Source organism: Rhea pennata, chromosome 28, assembly GCF_028389875.1.
Source record: "Rhea pennata isolate bPtePen1 chromosome 28, bPtePen1.pri, whole genome shotgun sequence".
Taxonomy (NCBI): domain Eukaryota; kingdom Metazoa; phylum Chordata; class Aves; order Rheiformes; family Rheidae; genus Rhea; species Rhea pennata.
In genome coordinates this window covers 3684545-3699873 of record NC_084690.1, presented here as the reverse complement: position 1 = coordinate 3699873, position 15329 = coordinate 3684545, and the positions used below count along the sequence as shown (strand labels likewise).

At 69.9% G+C, this 15329-nt stretch overlaps 3 protein-coding genes across 5 annotated transcripts; 1 reads left to right on the top strand and 2 right to left on the bottom strand.

The window, feature by feature from the left end:
• Positions 1–3: 3 nt before the first annotated feature.
• On the bottom strand, positions 4–5902 carry REEP4 (receptor accessory protein 4). Of its 3 annotated transcripts, none has more exons than XM_062596932.1 (8): positions 5747–5902; positions 2815–2887; positions 2644–2720; positions 2245–2365; positions 1923–2036; positions 1324–1456; positions 964–1133; positions 4–879 (listed from the first exon to the last, which is right to left on the bottom strand). In XM_062596932.1, the coding sequence occupies exons 1-8, from the start codon at positions 5776–5778 to the stop codon at positions 814–816; spliced, it is 786 nt and encodes a 261-aa protein (XP_062452916.1). In that variant the 5' UTR covers positions 5779–5902; the 3' UTR covers positions 4–813. The 3 variants fall into 3 exon arrangements, with proteins under 3 accessions (XP_062452916.1, XP_062452917.1, XP_062452915.1); XM_062596933.1 differs by lacking the exon at positions 5747–5902 and adding an exon at positions 4906–5053; XM_062596931.1 differs by lacking the exon at positions 5747–5902 and having other exon boundaries at positions 2815–4888.
• Positions 5903–7843: 1941 nt separating this feature from the next.
• On the bottom strand, positions 7844–12211 carry LGI3 (leucine rich repeat LGI family member 3). The gene is made up of 8 exons (XM_062596732.1): positions 11803–12211; positions 10833–10904; positions 10664–10735; positions 10417–10488; positions 10220–10291; positions 9825–9994; positions 9587–9751; positions 7844–9463 (listed from the first exon to the last, which is right to left on the bottom strand). Exons 1-8 carry the CDS (start codon positions 12012–12014, stop codon positions 8646–8648), a joined length of 1653 nt encoding a protein of 550 aa, XP_062452716.1. The 5' UTR covers positions 12015–12211; the 3' UTR covers positions 7844–8645.
• A 683-nt stretch (positions 12212–12894) lies between these two features.
• SFTPC (surfactant protein C) lies at positions 12895–14479 on the top strand. Its single transcript, XM_062596981.1, has 6 exons — positions 12895–12948; positions 13083–13229; positions 13373–13513; positions 13650–13760; positions 14048–14160; positions 14440–14479. Exons 1-5 carry the CDS (start codon positions 12904–12906, stop codon positions 14153–14155), a joined length of 552 nt encoding a protein of 183 aa, XP_062452965.1. The 5' UTR covers positions 12895–12903; the 3' UTR covers positions 14156–14160; positions 14440–14479.
• The last annotated feature ends 850 nt before the right edge of the window (positions 14480–15329 follow it).

Genomic DNA, 15329 nt, shown 5'->3' with positions numbered 1-15329 from the left:
GAAAGTCTGAAATAAGATTTATTGTCCATGTACAAAAGTCCTGTGGGGGAGAGGAAAACATTAAGAACTGTGTGGTGCCAGGCAGGCACTGTCGCTCTGCTTTCAAGTACGGAGGATGCAGGGCGGCCCGCAGCTGCAGGCACGGCCGGGACAGCCCAGGGCCATGGGCACAGGCTGCGTCTTTGGCTTCACAGAGGACAGACGGGTCAAGGCACGTCGCTCCGGAGGAGAGGGGATACAGGGAGTAAGGCAATGCAGTGGCGGGAGAGCAGGGCACGGAAGGGACACCGAGGCAAGGACCGGGCTTCCCAGCAGAGCCCTTAGTGCTGACCAGGGTAGAGGGGAGAGCGTGAAGGCCCGGGACTGTACGGCGTCTCTCCCCGTGGGCTCTGCCAGGCTGGGGAGAGGCAGCCTGCTCTCACGGTGCACGAGGCAGCCCAGCGTGCAGCGGGAGAGGCACCGGTGCCGACCTGCAGCAGCGATGCTCGGGGAAGGGGCACGGCTGGGAACAGCGTCGGGGCCATGTCAGGGTCAGAAGGATTCAGGACAGCCCTGCCCTCCCTCTGCAAAGCAGCTGGGCTCGATTAGCAGCCAAATAACTCCCTGGGAGGTACAGAGCAGCCAGGAAGAGGCAAAGGGCAAACAAGATATTTACAGTGTAAAACGGCAGGGAATCCCTTCCCCGGCCGCCCGGCATGAGGCGCACGGGAGGGAGCGGCCGCAGTGCCAGGGACACGCAAACCACGGCTCCCTCTTTGTGCTGCAGCAGCAAACTCAGGTTAAGACTCCTGGCAAAGGGCCTCCCCAAGGGCACTAACTGTCCTGGTCCTGCTGAGCTGCCTTCCTCCTGATCCGGGCACGCACCAGGCGGGAAGAGCCCTACAGGGGGAGAGAGAGGGGCTCAAGTCCCACTCAACGTCAGGGTGGCCCCACGCCAGCAGTCCCGCACCCCTTGGCCGTTACCTCTTTGCCCTGCGGCTTCTTCTTCACCACGCGCAGGCTCTGGCTCCTGGAGAGCGGCTTGGGGTCCCTGCTGTGGGACGCAGCCTTGGGCGAGACTGGCGAGTCCGACCAGCACTCCTCATCGTCCGTGTCGCTCTCACGCTGCCGGCCGGCTGCAGCCACTCGGTAGCCTGAGGGACAGCGGTCAGGCAGCAGCTCCTGGCACGGCAGCCCGGGCCCTGGGGCCATAGCTGCCCCTATCCCTCCCCACGGGGCCTCACTCGAGCCTCCCGCTGCCCTGAGCCAGCTCTGAGCCTGCCAGGGACAGGCTCCCTGGGAACACACCGATCCCAGCCCCTCGCAGCTGCCCTTCTCACTCACCCAGCGGCTGCCCCTGGCCCTCCGGCTCCTCCAGGTACAGAGGGTCTCGGTAATGCACGGGGGCCTCGTCTGGGATGGATCGCAGGTCCTGCATGCTGAAGCTGCGGAGCCGCCCGGCCAGCGCACCCTGGCTCTGTCCGGGGAGAAGAGACAGTGCAGGAGGCACAGAAAGGACGGAAACAAGCCACAGGGACACCAGGCACCGAGACCCAAGGCACCAGGGTGCCTGCATGCAGGATCCGCTGCCAACAGCCCAGGGAGACGCAGCCCCGTGGGGCAGGGCTCTGCGTCCACAGATGCCTCCCGGGGGTCATCCGGGACCCGGCGCCGGCCCAGCCCCAGGCACTGAGGTTTCCCACAGGCGGCCCCTGGGCAGGTCACCGCTCGCCTGCCGCACTGGGGCAGAGGTGGCGGAGAGCGTGCGGGAAGCCTGGCTGGTACAGCCGGGAAAACAGGAAAGGCGAGGAGCACGGCCTTGAACGACATGGGACAGCAACTTCCTGCTGGGATCCCCGGGGCTGAAGCACCCGCAGAAAACTGGAGCATTCCCCACCACCGCGGCACAGCCCTGTCCCAGCTCAGCCCCGCGCGCCCGGTACCTTGGCTGCCGCCTGCACCGCGGCCGTGGCTGCAATGTTGAGGCCCTTTTTGCCGAAGCGCACCATGGTCTCGTAGCTGCGCTCCCTGGCTTGGATGATGTACGTGTCGATCTCCTGCCAAGATAACCGCCGCGGCGCTGAGCGCGCACAGCCTCAGGCAGGAGTCCGGCCCTCGACCCACCCCCGGCCCTGCCCCGCAGCCGGCTCACCCAGCACGCTGCTCTGAGCCAGGGGTCCTGCCCAGGGAGCCGAGCTCCTTGCTGCCCCCCCTAGCCTTCTCCCTAGGATCTGGGGGGCCCCAAAAGAGCAAGGCACCCATTACCTGCTCCTTGCGGGACAGCGTGGGGTGCACGATTTTGCGGTACAGCAGGCTGGCTCCTCTAGTGTAGGGGGAGAGGAGCCAGATGACAAAAGCCATCTTGATCTCGTAGTAGAACGGAAACCTGCCAGAGGGAGAGGACGCAGAGGTGAGAAAGTGCCAGGGGCTCCAAGGGCACCTGCTGCTCTCGCCCCAGGGGGATGGTGCCTCTCCCTCTAGCATCAGGCCTGGCACAGACCCAGGCGCTGGGCAGGGTGAGCCTGTGCTCCTCTCCTAGCACGCAGGACGAAGGCAGCTGCCTCCCCCACAGCACAGGTGATCCCTGGACACAGGGATCCTTCCAGACCCGCTCCCATCGCCCTCCAGAGCATCAGTGCTGCAGTGACCACACACTGGCCTTACCAGGAAATAAATATGTCAGTGAAGGTCTCCGTGGCCATGAAGATTGCAAACACGATCCAGTACATCATCCAGCGGACCTGCGGGGAAGCAGGTAGGCCCATCAGCCCAGGGGCTGGGCACACAAGGAGCAGAGGGCTCCGGCCGCGTAGGCACCACATCCCTCATACTCACGTATTCTCGGATGTTTTTAGTCTTCACAGCCTTGTAGGAAGCATAGGCAGGATACAGCATGCCAAAGACCAGCCTGTAACGGAGAGGGGGTGTGAGGCACACAGGCCACCCCATGTAGAGCAGCACCAGCAGGGAATAGCACACCTGCTTGCCCCATCTCCGCAGCTTGGCCTTCAGCCCCTCCAGCACCATGCTGGCCAGCGGGTCGCATCCCAGAGTTGTGGGAAAAAGGGACGGCGCCTGCATGGAGCCAGGGCGCAGAGCCGGCTGCCGCCCCCGCGAGCTCGCCCGGACGGGCCCACCTCCGCGGGGACCGGCCCAACCTGTCGAAGCAGCAGCGCCGGCACGGCGGGAGCCACGGCGCAGGCTCAGCTCCCGTTCAGCTGGAGGCAGCGCACAGGCAACAGCCCTCCGAGCCTTCTCTGGTCACCAGCTTGCCAGGAGAGGCTCAGCTCCCTCCAAAGGGGGCACCAGCCCCAAGGGCATCATCAGTGCCAGAGCAGCACACTGGCATGACCAAACACAGCTAACCTCCCCCCTGCACACAGTGCCCAGCTGTCCCCGAGCACATCCACTCCCCAGGACACGTGCCACCTGTAAACACGCTCCGTGCGGCTGGGTGACTCAGCCGCTCCCGCCCCGGCGGCAGGCACGTACAGGGAAGGCACGAAACTGCTGCACAGCCTCACACCGGCAGAAGGGGCTGCGCGAGGTCCTGCATCCCCCCAGACGCTGACTTTGGAGGGCACCAGTGGTGCCCGTTCCCTCTCCAAGTGTATGTACCACCCACCCTGCAGGGGCTCTCTCTACCCACGGGGGACTCCTCTGGCACGCTTGGCCTCTTGCTGCTCAGCCCAGCTGGCCACAACACCCAGCAGTCAGAGCTCAGCTAGCTCTTCCCGCCAAGCCAGGGACTCGCCGGGGGAGCACAAAGTCCTGGAGAGTTACAGCCACCAGCCAGCAACACCGACGGGCAAAGAACTGCCAGACCCTGCAGGGGCCCCGGCCAGGCCAGCGCTCCTCCTGGGTAGGCAGGCAGCAGAGCCCTAAACCCGAGGACTCGGGGTACTTTGAGGACATTCTTCCATTTCTAGAAGGTCCCCAGGTTGCCCCCAGGCAAACATAGCCCAAGTCCTCAGCCAGCAGCTCCCTCCACGCCAAGTCCTTCCATGCCCAGCTGCAGGCCGGATCAAAGCCATCTGGCTGGGCAGAGGGCAGACACCCGCACAAGTCCCCAGCTGACCCCTGCGTGCCAAAGTCTGCCCTGGCTGCCAGCAGAGACTCTGCCACAACACGCAGGGCCTGGGGCAGCCTTCCCCAGCACCCAACAGAGACAGCAGCGTGCCCGCGGCTCCGTTTGCTTGCGCACAGGGCTCTCATGGGCAATGCAGAGGTAACGAGAGCCTGCTTCACTCCCAAGAACTCCACTGCTTGGACTCATCCTCCGAGGACGGGATGCCATCCCACCCCATCCCAGCCAGCCCTGCGGCCCCCACCTCAGCACACCGCAGCCCATTTATCTCTGCGTCAGTGGCAGCAGCATGTGCTGAAGCATGCAGCCCCCAGGAAGCTGCTGGGAGGCTACACATCTGGGCTGACGTGGGGCCGGCAGTGGGGAGCAGCGCTGGGTGCTCCTGGGGCGGCCACCAGCTGGGATGACCAAGTGTGCCACTGCCCGCAGACGAGCGGCAAGGCCTGCCCAGAGCCAAGGGGAACCATCCTGTCAGGAAAGAGCAGAAAGCCACAGCGAGGCAGGAACCTGGCCCTTATTTTTCAACACAGGGCAGTGAAGGGAACCGCGGCCACGTGCCAGTGCAGGTTACTTCTGCCAAGGGTGGCAGAGACCATCTGGGCCAGCCCCAGACGGGCTCCTGTGCAAAGCACCATGCTGACGACACTGCTCAGCTGTCACTTCTAATCTAAATATTTAGTGAAGCAGAAGAGATCCAGAGGAAAGAGTTCTTCAGAACACCAGCCTGCCCTTTAGCATCTCCTCCGGCGAGTCAGCTCAAAGCCCCCACCCTGGCCAAGCCCCTCTGCAGCGTGACAGTCACAAGGCTCTGACAGCCAAGCCAGAGTCCTAGCGGTTACCTGGGCCGGACCGTGCCGCCCCTTTGCCCCCCGCAGCGGGCTGGTTAACTGTCACACCGGCAGTTACCCACGCTTGGTTTTGAGTTTTCAGGCACAGCATTCCTAAAGGCCTTCCACTTCCGAGGGTCTTCTTCCCGGCTAGGCGCCAGAAGCGCAGCCCGTGGCGCCGGTCCCGCCTTGCGCCCGGCCGTGCCCCGCGGCCCCGGGAGGCCCTCGCAGAGCGGAGCCCGCGCCGGGCGGCCGGGGCAGAGCCCCTCGAGCCGGCCGCCGGGACGGAGCCCGCAGCGAGCGCCGCCCGCGATCGGGGGGGGGGGGGGGGGGGGGGGGGCGGGGGGCGATGTCAGCCGGCAACCGCCCGCGGGGACGAGAAGCCGATGCCGAGGGCCGCCAGCACCCGGCGCCGAGGGCCCCTCCCTCCCCGGGGGGGCCCGCGCAGCGCCCGGCGGCCCGGAGTCCCGGGCGGGGGGGCGCAGCCGCCCGCTCCCGGTACATGTATGGGCATCGCGGCGGCGGCGGCCGCCCCCCGCCCCGGGAGAGACCCTCCTCCCGGGAGAGACCCCCCCCCAATACCGCCCCGGGGGAGACCCCCCTCCGTGCCGCCCTCCCGCCCCGGGAGAGACCCTCCCACCGGGAGAGACCCCCAAGGAAGAGACCCCCAAGGAAGAGACCGCCCCCAATACCGCCCCGGGGGAGAACCCCCCCCGGGTCGCCCCCCCCCGAGAAAGAACCCCCCCCGCCCCAGGAGAGCCCCTCCCCCAGGGCCGCCCCCGCCCCGCGGGGCCCGGGAGAGCCCCCCGCCTCCCGGACCCCCCCCCCGGGGGAGGGGGCCAGCCCTACTCACACAACCACGCGGCTGAGTAACCAGGACACCATGGTGCGGGCGGAGGGGGCTCCCGCCTCGCTGCCGCGGGCGGCTGCCGGAGCCCCCCGCCACGGGGCGGAGACGGGCGGCAGGGAGCGCCCGGGAGCCCCCCCTCCGCCGGGGAGGAGGGGCGGCGCGGCCGGGGCGCTGCGGGGGCCGGCGCACGGCCCGGGCGGCGGCGGGGCCGGGGCGGCTCGGCGGGGCCGGGACCCGCCGGGACCCCCCACGGCGGCGGCCGGAAGCGAATGTAACAACTTGAATGTTGCAACGTTCCAGCGCCGCCCCGCCCGCCGCGGGCCGCGCATGCGCCCCAGCGGCCGGAGCGGGGCCCGCGCCGCCGCGCTTAAAAGGGCCGCGCCGCCGCGCTTAAAAGGGCCACGCCTCTCACCGGAGCGGTGGGGCTAGGCGCGCCCGCGCCCGCGCCCGCGCCCGCGCCCGCGCCCGCGCCCGCGCCCGCGCCCGCGCCCGCGCCCGCAGGAATGGCCGCGTTCTCGATTTAAAAGCAAGCACAGAAGCCTGGCAGGGGAGGATTCGGCTGCCCCTCGGGTGCTCTGCCTTGGGGGCCTCTTTTTTTTTGTCATAAAGCACGTTTTGGCGGCTGTTTTCAAGACGCTCAGGCGGGGTGCGTGCCCCGCGGCGTTTGCACGCTGCAGGGTTACTGCGCACATGGGCTTGCACACCCTGCCGGGGTGATGGGGTCAAAAAGAGCCGGACCAGGCCTCCAGGGATGGCAGCACTCCAGGGGCTGGGGGCTTGGGCCGCTGTTGGCTCACATCAAGGAAGTCAGGCCTGGAGCAGACATGGACGTGCAGGCACCGCCCTGACGTGCTGATTCAGTGGTGTTTATCCTCAGCCGCCTCCGTATCAGGTGCCAGTGCGATCCGCTCCCTGGTGCTCTGCAGCGGGGCTTGCGCGTGCACTCAACCTTAAGCAATGACTCAAGTGTGTTGCTGAGCCAGGGCCAGGACTCTGGAGCAGGCGCGGATCATTGCAGGATGCTCCAGAGAAAACAGAAGCTCTTCTCCCCTCCTCGTGACCGGAGTAGCACTCTGGTCCTTGCTATTGAACCTGGCATCACCGCATTGCACCACCTTCCCCTTGGCCCCACGTCCCCAGCCGTGACCTGAGGTGGCTGGGATGCCCTGACCCCTCCTCAGGGCTGAGCTGGGTGTCCCAGGACACCTCTCCAGCTGCTCTCCTGCACATCGCAGCCTGACTCCCTCCCTGCTTTAAAATCTTCCTGCTCCAGGTGGAGAAACTGAGGTGGAAAAGCAGAGCAGTGGCCTGCTATGGCACCCAGACTAGATGCTCTACCCTGCCTTGCACTGAGGGCAGGGCCAGATCCTGCTGCAGGGGTTGCCCCTGGGCAGAGATGGCGCTCAGCCTCCACCCAGCCAGGACACCCCCCTTCGCAAAGGCCCGCTATGCCCTGGGGTGTGGGTTACCGAGGTTTGAGAACCTCTATTTGTGCGCTTAATTGGTGGTTTTTCACATGCATATTTATATCCCTGTGGGACATGCAAATCGCTCCCTGGAAAACCTGCCGGGTGGCTGAACAGGCAGGGTGGTGCAGCCGCAGGGAGGCAGCCCTGCCCTGCACCAGCCGAGATCTCCCCTCCGACGCCTGCTGCTGCTCCCACGCGCCCCACGGCACCCCGAAGCCGCTGTGCCTGGCGCCCTTCCCCGGGACGTCGAGCAGCCACAGCGCGGTTCTGGGGGCGTCTCCGGCATGCACTGGAGAGAGCAGAGCACCCTTGGAGTAAGAAAATGGCTTAGGGCAGCAGGAGCACAGCCCTGGCGCCACGCGGCGAGTGCACCGGTCGCTGCCCCCCCCCCAGCCCCTGTCTCCCACCCCACCTCCTGTGCCCCAGCCCCATCTGGCTCCAGCCCCCCCCTGAAGCAATATGCACGGCCTGGAGGACACTAAAAGAGCAGGCTGTCCCCTCCCCGGGCTCAGCCGGGCTCGGGGAAGCCGGGCGCTCGGACCGAGGTGCCCGGGCGAGGGGACGCCAACCGCCCGTGGGGCTGAGCCCCGGGCCAGGGGCCCGTGCGTGGCGGCTGTCAGCAGATGCGGCAGGGAGTCACAGTGTGTTTATTGGGGGGAGCGTTTCTGCAGGGCACGTACACCTCGGGTGCGGGGGGCACGTAAACTCCTGCCCCGGAGGGGGGGTGGTGGGAGAACAGGGGAGCACATGCAGGGAGAGGGGCCTTGGAGCATCCCACCGGTCTGGGAGCATCCTGCCAGCCTCAGTGCCCGGTTCCTCACCCCCCAGCACTGCCCCCAGACCGACCACAGCCTGCCGTAAGCCTCCAGCTGCTGCCCAGGGCTGGAGTGGGCAGAGCCATGGGCACCCGCATGGACACCCACTCCTCCCCGCCGGCCCTACCAACACCGCAGTCCCCCGCGGGCATCGGGGTGCGGAGCGAGGGCCGTCCTAGCCCTGTCCTCCAGCCCCCCACGGGCTCCCGGATGGGGTGGACATGGGCGAGGTGAGGGGGGGGACCGGGGAATAAGCAGGGCTGTTGTCCCTCCTGGGGAAACGGAGGCCCGTGGCCTCCCCTGCCTCCCTCCCGCAGCCAGGCATGGGGGGACTGGAGGGGCAGGCGGCGCAGGCAGGTGACCCCGGGGGCTGGGGGGCCGTAGGAGCAGTCGGCGGCGCTCACGCCGGTGGTGGTCCCCGGGCAGAGTCTGCGGCGGGCGGGCGGGCACATTCGCGGCCTCAGGCCCCACACGGCCGCAGGCTGGGCAGGGGAGGCGGCGGGCAGCCCCACCGCGGGCGGCGGCAGGTCTCCGGAAAATGAGGCTGGGGCCGGTGCCCGTGGGAGAGCCTGGAGGGAGCCCGGCAGGGCAGCGTCGGGGCCCCGGGTCTCCCTTCCTCTACAGGCTGAGGTCCACCACCACGTGCCGGTAGACCAGCGTGTTGGCCTTGAAGCTGGGCGCCAGCAGGAGCTGCACGTCGGCGGCGGGCACGTAGCGGAAAGCCCGGGGCGCCTGCACCGACAGCTCCTGAAACTTGACAAACTTCTGCTTCTCCTCTTCCCACAGGTAGACGTGGGTGAAGGAGAAGTCACTGCCCAGGGCCATGTACTGGCGCTGCTCCACGGAGAAGGGCTGCATCACCATGGAGCCGCGGGAGGGGAGCGTCTGGAGCTCGACGAAGCGCGGCCCTTCCCAGCGCACCACCTTGGAGTCGCCGATGTAGCGGCTGAGGCAGAGGAAGTGGTCCTTCTTGACCTTGAAGTGCTTGACCATCTGGACGTCCAGCATCTCGCCCACCTCGCCCTGGGGGGTGAACTGCTTCTGCGAGCGGTTCCACTGGTAGATGACGGGTGCTTGGGAGCTGCTGGAGATGATGAGCCGGGGCTTGCCCTCGTTCTCCACGTACTCCACGTCGGTGTCGCGGTGCCAGGCGTGCAGGGCCTGGTGGGAGTAGAAGCCGTTCTGGTTGAGGCGGTAGAGGCTGGTGGAGCCCGCCTTGGAGCTGTCTGCGATGACGAAGTACCAGTCGCCCTCAATCTGGAAGGCCTCGATGTCGTTGGGCTTGCGGATCTTCTGGCTGTCGATGTCTTGGATCTTGATGAACTTGTCCACGGTGGTGTCCCAGCGGTAGATGTAGGAGCCCCCGAAGAGCTGCGCCACCACCACGTACAGCTGGTCCTGGGCCACGATGGGCTTGCAGTGCACCGCCGAGTGAGCTGCGAGGCGGGGGGCCCGTCACACGCGGGGCCGTGCCCCTCCCGCGTCGCTGCGGATGGGGACCGGCGCCCGCAGAGCGCGCCCGGGGAAGGGAGCTCCCAGCGAGCCCCCGGCCACCTTACCGGGGATGCGGTCGAAGTCGCGCAGCTTGCGCTCCACGTAGTCCCACTTGAGGATGGTGCAGCTGCTGGCGCTGGGCTGGGCCAGGGCCAGGTAGAGGTCGCTGGCGTAGGTGAAGGGCTCGGCCGACACCGACTGGAAGGGCAGCACCTGGTGCACCACGAAGTCTGGGGGCAGAGGGGGCCGTGAAGACCCGAGCGCGCGCGGGCGCCGGCGGCGTGCCGGCCCACGGCCCCTTACCCGTGGTGATGCACTCGAAGTCGCTGAGTGCCAGATCGCGGATCCGCTGGCCCTGCCGCTGCCCAGGGCTGCTGCAGAAGACGGCGGGGACCGTGGTGTTGGTGCTCTCCATCCACTCCACCAGCCACTTGATCTTGCAGTCGCAGGCCAGCGCGTTGCCCCGGAGGTCCCTGGTGGGGGGCAGGCGAGGTGCCACCGCGTCACCCCCCTGCCCCTGCCCGGCACCCCAAGCGAGCCGGGGAGCGTGGCCAAGCCGCGGCAGGGAGGGGAGCACGGGGGCTGAGCCCAGCGCAGCCGTGGGGGCTTCGGGCCCCCCTACCCTCCCAGCCCGGGGCCCCGGCCATGCCCAGGGCTGGCCCTGGTGCCACCCGAGGTGCCGGGCTCGGGGGCCTTACAGGTCGCTCAGGATGTCCAGCGGCTTGAAGAGGTCCCTGGGCAGCGTCTGCAAGTTGTTGTTGGCCAGAGACCTAGGGGAGACGACAGGGGCCGTGGCGGAGAGCCAGCCCTGCCGCGACGGGGGACGTGCCCCCGGCAAAGCGGGGCCGGGCGGGCAGAGCCGTCGGCGGGGAGCGCGGGCCCCCCCGCTACTCACAGGTGGGTCAGGGACTTGAGCCCACGGAAGGTGCCCTTGGACAGTGCCTGGATGTCGTTGTTCTCGATGAACCTGGGGGCGGGAGGAGATGCTGCCACGGGCGCCCCGGCCCTCGGCGTCCCCGGCGCATGGGGGGGGCCGTGGGGCCAAGCAGCCCAGCTGGGTGCTGGCGCCCGCCCCACCGCCGACACCGCCCGCCCCGCACCGGCCCCGGCCCCCGCGCCGGCCAGGGCAGCCAGCCACGCACAGGTACTGCAGGTGCGAGAGCCCGGCGAAGGCGCCGTCCCCGATGAGCGTGAGCTTGTTGGAGTTCAGCAGGCTGCAAAGAGAAGCGGAGCGCCGTCAGCGCCGCGGCCGGCCGCGGCACCGGGGGCGCGGGGCACCCCGACAGCGCCGGCGCCCGCGCGCAGACCTACAGGAACTGCAGCGAGGGGATGTGAGCGAAGGCTGCCTCGCGGATCTCCGTGAAGGCTGCATTCACCATGGTCCTGCGGGCGAGACGAGACCTCAGCGCCGCGGGGCCGGCCCCGTGCCGTCCTCGCCGACGCCGTGCCCGCTGCGCCGGCCCCGTGGCTCCCTGCCCCGCTCGCCCGGGCGATTTCAGGAGAGGATGAGGATGTCGCACGGGGCAGGACGCGGTGCCCGCGGCAGAAGGGCTCCGCTCTGTGCCTGCCCGTGCAATCCTGTGTGCCAGGGCTGGCACGGAGGGGGTGAGGCGTTTGGATCCGCAGCAGGCTGGCACAGGGACCTGCACACACCCCACGTGTGCCCAGGACCTGCCAACCCCCCACACCTCCCCCGCAGCGGGAACCCACCCAGCACGAGCACACAGATGTCAGGGTGCGCACAGCAGGCAGCTCCTGGGCTGCGGCACGTCCGTGTGCACACGCACACGCACACGTACCCACAGCACATGCAGCCGTGTGTGCACACCCCACCATACGCACGCATCTGCGCGCACACGCATGCACACGTACACACTCTCGCTTCGCTCTGCCTCTGTGTCCCCAGGGATGGTGCACTGGCACCCGACAGCCTTGTCCCCTTGGGGCACCGGTCCCCAAGGTCACGGCAGCCCGGTGACGCGGCAGTGGCAGGCTGCAGCCCTGCTCCATCCATCCCGGATGGATGGTTGCGGCAGGAAGGAGACCTGCCACCCCTGTGGGACAGCTGGACAGCAGGGCGCGAGCCCAGGGCGTCCCCACCCCGCCCAGAGCTCTCCTTGCAGCAGGTCCCGCGTGCTGCCTGCACCCCCCGGCACCCGGCGTGTGCCCCCGACACAGCCCAAAGGACCGGGCTGGCCCTGCCACCCCAGGGCCGCTTGTGCCTGGGGGTGCGACTTCGTCGCTGCCCCCATCCCCGTCCCCATCCCACCGGGGTACTCACAGCGAGATGACCTCGGGCGGCAGGTTCCTGGGGATGGCCTTGGAGTCCACGCAGAAGGCAGTGTCACGGGTGCAGGAGCAGCTCGGGGGGCAGGGGGGCGGCCGGGGGGGCCGCCGGCCGCCTGCGGGCAGCCAGAGGCAGCCCAAGGCCAGCAGCAAGAGGAAAGCGGAGCCTTGGCCCCTGGGCGCCCTTGTTCCCCGGCACAGCCCCATCGCGCCGGCCGAGCCCTCCTCCGCCCCGCTCTCGGCCCGGCAGGCCGGGCAGTGCAATCCTGTCCCGCAGCCCTGCGGCCGCAGCGAAGCCCTTTCCTCTCCCCTCGGCCCGGAGCCGTTAACGTTGCGGCGAAGCGGCGGTGGCGGCGGAGGCTGCCGGCGCCCGACCTGCTGCTCTGCAGAGCACCATGCTGCTGTGCTGCGGGGAGGAGGGACGGAGGGAGGGAGGGAGCGACGCGGCTGAGTGACAGCGCCGGCATCCGTGCCCGGGCCTGGGGACGCGTGTCCCGCCAGTGTCCAGGCGTGGGGCGGCTGTGGGGCAGGCACCGGGGCTGGGGGGCTCGGGCAGGGGCCGGACGGCGCAAGGGCACGCGCAGGGTTTTGGGGGGGGGGGGTGCCGATACCCCGGCTCTCCCGCCCTGGCCTCGCAGCGTGCCGGCACGGCGCTGAGCTCACCGCTGCCGGGTGGCGGGAGGCGCTGGGTGCCCGGCCCCGTCCCAGGCACCGCGCTCGCGGCCAACAAAGCGCCCAGCCAGCGCCGCGGAGCCCTTCCTCCGGGGGGGCCTCCAGCTGCGAGGGGTGCCGGGGCCGTGCTGCGAGGGAGGACGGAGCTCCAGGAGCCGCTGGCTGGAGGCGGCCGGGCGCGGCGGGGCGGAGGGCAGCGCTCTGCCGCCCCGCTGTTTGCCTTGGCCCCGACACGGCCGGCCGAGTGCCCGGAGAAGGGCCCTCGGAGGCTTTCGGCCCCCACCTGGCTCTTGGCCGGGCTCGGCAAACAGCACAAGTGGCGCCTTGGCGGCTGGGGCTTCCCGAGCCTCCTCCCCGCTCCGCGGCCCCTATAAATCCCTGGGCTCCGGCCGGCGGAGGGACGGGACCTGCGAGCAAGGGCGAGATGGACAGCAGCTCCAAAGAGGCGCTGCTGGAGGACGCCCCTCCGGTAAGGCGCACCCGCGCCCCAGCCCAGCGTCTGCGGAGCCGGTGCGGCGCCGAGCGCGGGCTCGTGGCTGCCTTCTCCGGTCGCGCACCCCGCCCGGCCTGGCGGCTCACACCGGGGCTCCCCTGTCTCCCCAGCAGTACACGGCGTCCCCCCAGCTGCCCTGCATCCCCCACCAGCTCAAGAGCCTCCTCATCGTGGGGGTGGTGGTTGTGCTCCTCGTGGTGGTCGTCACGGGCTTCCTCCTGCTGGGGCTGCACATCACCGAGACGCACGCCGAGACGGTGAGGCCCCGGCAGGCGGGCGCCGGGGGGCACGGGCTGGAGCTCGGCCGGGCTGCGGGCGCTTTGCGGGGACGGGGCTTCGGCGATCGGCGTGCGCCAGGCTCGGAGGAGCCCCCTGCCCCAAGCCCGCCTCCGCCCCGCAGGTTTTGCGAATGACCATCCAAGGTCTGGACGGAGAAGGGTCCCCACAGCAGCTCGCCATGAGCAAGAAGGAAAGGACCGGGACGTTCGCCGTGAGGGATGCGCTGAACTCCTCCGCCATGGTCGTCTACGACTACAACAAGGTGCAAAGAGCTCGGCAGGGTGGAGGGGACGGGGCGTCCCGGGAGAGCCGGGCGGTGCAACGGGACGGGATGGGGCGGGTGGCCGTGGGGGGCTGCCGTCCCGAGGCCAAGCCGACGCGGGTCTGTCTGCAAACAGCTGCTGATCAGCTACAGGTCCTGGCTGCAGCAAGCCTGCTACGTCACCCGCCTGCACGAGGACAACATCCAGGGGCTGGACGCCGTCGCCGCGGCCTTCCGGCGTCGGCAGGTGAGCGCTCAGCCGGGCTAAGGCGGCCAACGCCGAACGCCGCTCGGCAGGAGCCCGGCAGACACCCGCCTCCTGCGCAGCCGCCCGGGCATCGCTCGGGGCAGTCGTCCCGCGGAAGCAGCGGCAGGAGCAAAGCCGGGCTGAAGGCCCCGCGGCGGGCGACCGAGACCTCAGCCCGGGTGCCGGCGACACGCAGGGTGGCGGGGCGAGGGGACCGGGGGTAACGCGGGCTCGCAGCGGCAGGGCCCGCGGTGAGGGTGGCAGCCACCGGCGTCTCTCTCGTGCAGGCTGAAGGGAAGGAGGCCGGGGCCGCCGCCGAGCCCCTGGCCGATCGCTCCGTCCTGGGCACCACCATCAACGTCCTCTGCAGCACCGTCCCCGTCTACTGGGCCTAGCCCAGGTGGGTGCACCCGCCGCGAGGGCTGCGTGCGAGCGGCGGCCCGGCCCTGCCCGCAGACCTTCCCTCGCCCGGCCGCCCCGAGCGGACGCTGCCGGCACGCAGAGCCCGCTCCCGGGGCGGCGGGGCCTCGCACCCCGGGGATGCGCCCGCGGCCCCTCTGCCCGCAGCCAAGGGGGCGAGACGGACGGACCCGCCGCCGGCCCCGGCGGGGCTGCCGCCGCCACCACCGCCGCCACGGCCGCGGCCGGCGTTCCTCCTGGCCCGTGCTTTGCCTTCCAGGTGGGACGCCGGCGAGACAGCGCCCGGACTTCTTTCCTCCGCCACGGCCACGTCCCGCGTGCGGCGGTGGCGCGGCCGGCTCGGCAGCTCCGCGTGCCCGGCCGCTCTGCCCGCGCCCGGCCGCGCTTCGGGACCGCGGGCTCGCCGGCGGCGCTCGCAATAAAGGAGCCGGTTTTGCTTTGAGTTGCACATTTCTGTCCGCCAAGTAAAGCCTCTCCCCCCGCCTCCGGGCGCGGTTCTCTTCCTTCGCCGCTCGTCCCCAGCCCGCCCCGCCGCCGTGCCCCGCCTGCGTCCGGTGCGAATGGATGCAGCCAGCGGGCCCGGCCGGAGCGTTTCCCGCGCAGGGGCTGCGCTCCCGGCGAGCGCCCCATCCCTCTCCTCCCGACCACCCGGCTGGCGCGGGCGGCCGTGGGGCCCTGTCGCCGCGGGGGGCAGGCAGGGGCCGAGCGCAGCACACGCGGGGCACCCCGCTCCCCTTCCCGTGCCCCCCTGGCAGCTCCGCTCTCCTCTGGCTCTCACACGCTCGAGCCGGGCACGCTGCCGTCCATGGGGTGCACCTCCGAGCACTGCGCCGGAAAACTGGGAATCAGGGGGGCTGGGAGGGGAAAAAACACCCTGGGAGGGGAAACGGTGCAGGGTCAGAGGCCCCTCCATGGTGCGGCGGAGCCTTTCTGCAGGCGTCCGATGCAGGTTGGTCCCTGGCAGCTGCTGCCACGGGCCGGGGACCAGCCGGGGGGCCCCCTGCCCAGCCTGGTGAGGAGGGTTGCGGTGCCCGCGGGGCTGGTGCTTGGGTGGGGAAACGCGCGCCCCACACATCGCCAGAGCCAGGGCACTCCGCTCCTTGCTGTGCCCGGGGGTGCTGCCCCTGCGCCGCCCCAGGGAGGAGGAGG

What these genes read in the sequence shown, in the direction of transcription:
- LGI3 (XM_062596732.1), bottom strand. Translation starts at nt 12,014, where the DNA reads ATGGGGCTGTGCCGGGGAACAAGGGCGCCCAGGGGCCAAGGCTCCGCT. An exon ending in ATCCCCTCGCTGCAGTTCCT is followed by an intron (nt 10,736 to 10,832) that starts GTAGGTCTGCGC and finishes TTCTCTTTGCAG; the next exon opens with CCTGCTGAACTCCAACAAGC. An exon ending in CTCTCGCACCTGCAGTACCT is followed by an intron (nt 10,489 to 10,663) that starts GTGCGTGGCTGG and finishes TCCCGCCCCCAG; the next exon opens with GTTCATCGAGAACAACGACA.
- SFTPC (XM_062596981.1), top strand. Translation starts at nt 12,904, where the DNA reads ATGGACAGCAGCTCCAAAGAGGCGCTGCTGGAGGACGCCCCTCCG. An exon ending in CCGAGACGCACGCCGAGACG is followed by an intron (nt 13,230 to 13,372) that starts GTGAGGCCCCGG and finishes TCCGCCCCGCAG; the next exon opens with GTTTTGCGAATGACCATCCA. An exon ending in CGGCCTTCCGGCGTCGGCAG is followed by an intron (nt 13,761 to 14,047) that starts GTGAGCGCTCAG and finishes TCTCTCGTGCAG; the next exon opens with GCTGAAGGGAAGGAGGCCGG.
- REEP4 (XM_062596931.1), bottom strand. Translation starts at nt 3,060, where the DNA reads ATGCAGGCGCCGTCCCTTTTTCCCACAACTCTGGGATGCGACCCGCTG. An exon ending in GGGCCAGGGGCAGCCGCTGG is followed by an intron (nt 1,134 to 1,323) that starts GTGAGTGAGAAG and finishes GCTGTCCCTCAG; the next exon opens with GCTACCGAGTGGCTGCAGCC. An exon ending in AGAAGCCGCAGGGCAAAGAG is followed by an intron (nt 880 to 963) that starts GTAACGGCCAAG and finishes CTCCCCCTGTAG; the next exon opens with GGCTCTTCCCGCCTGGTGCG.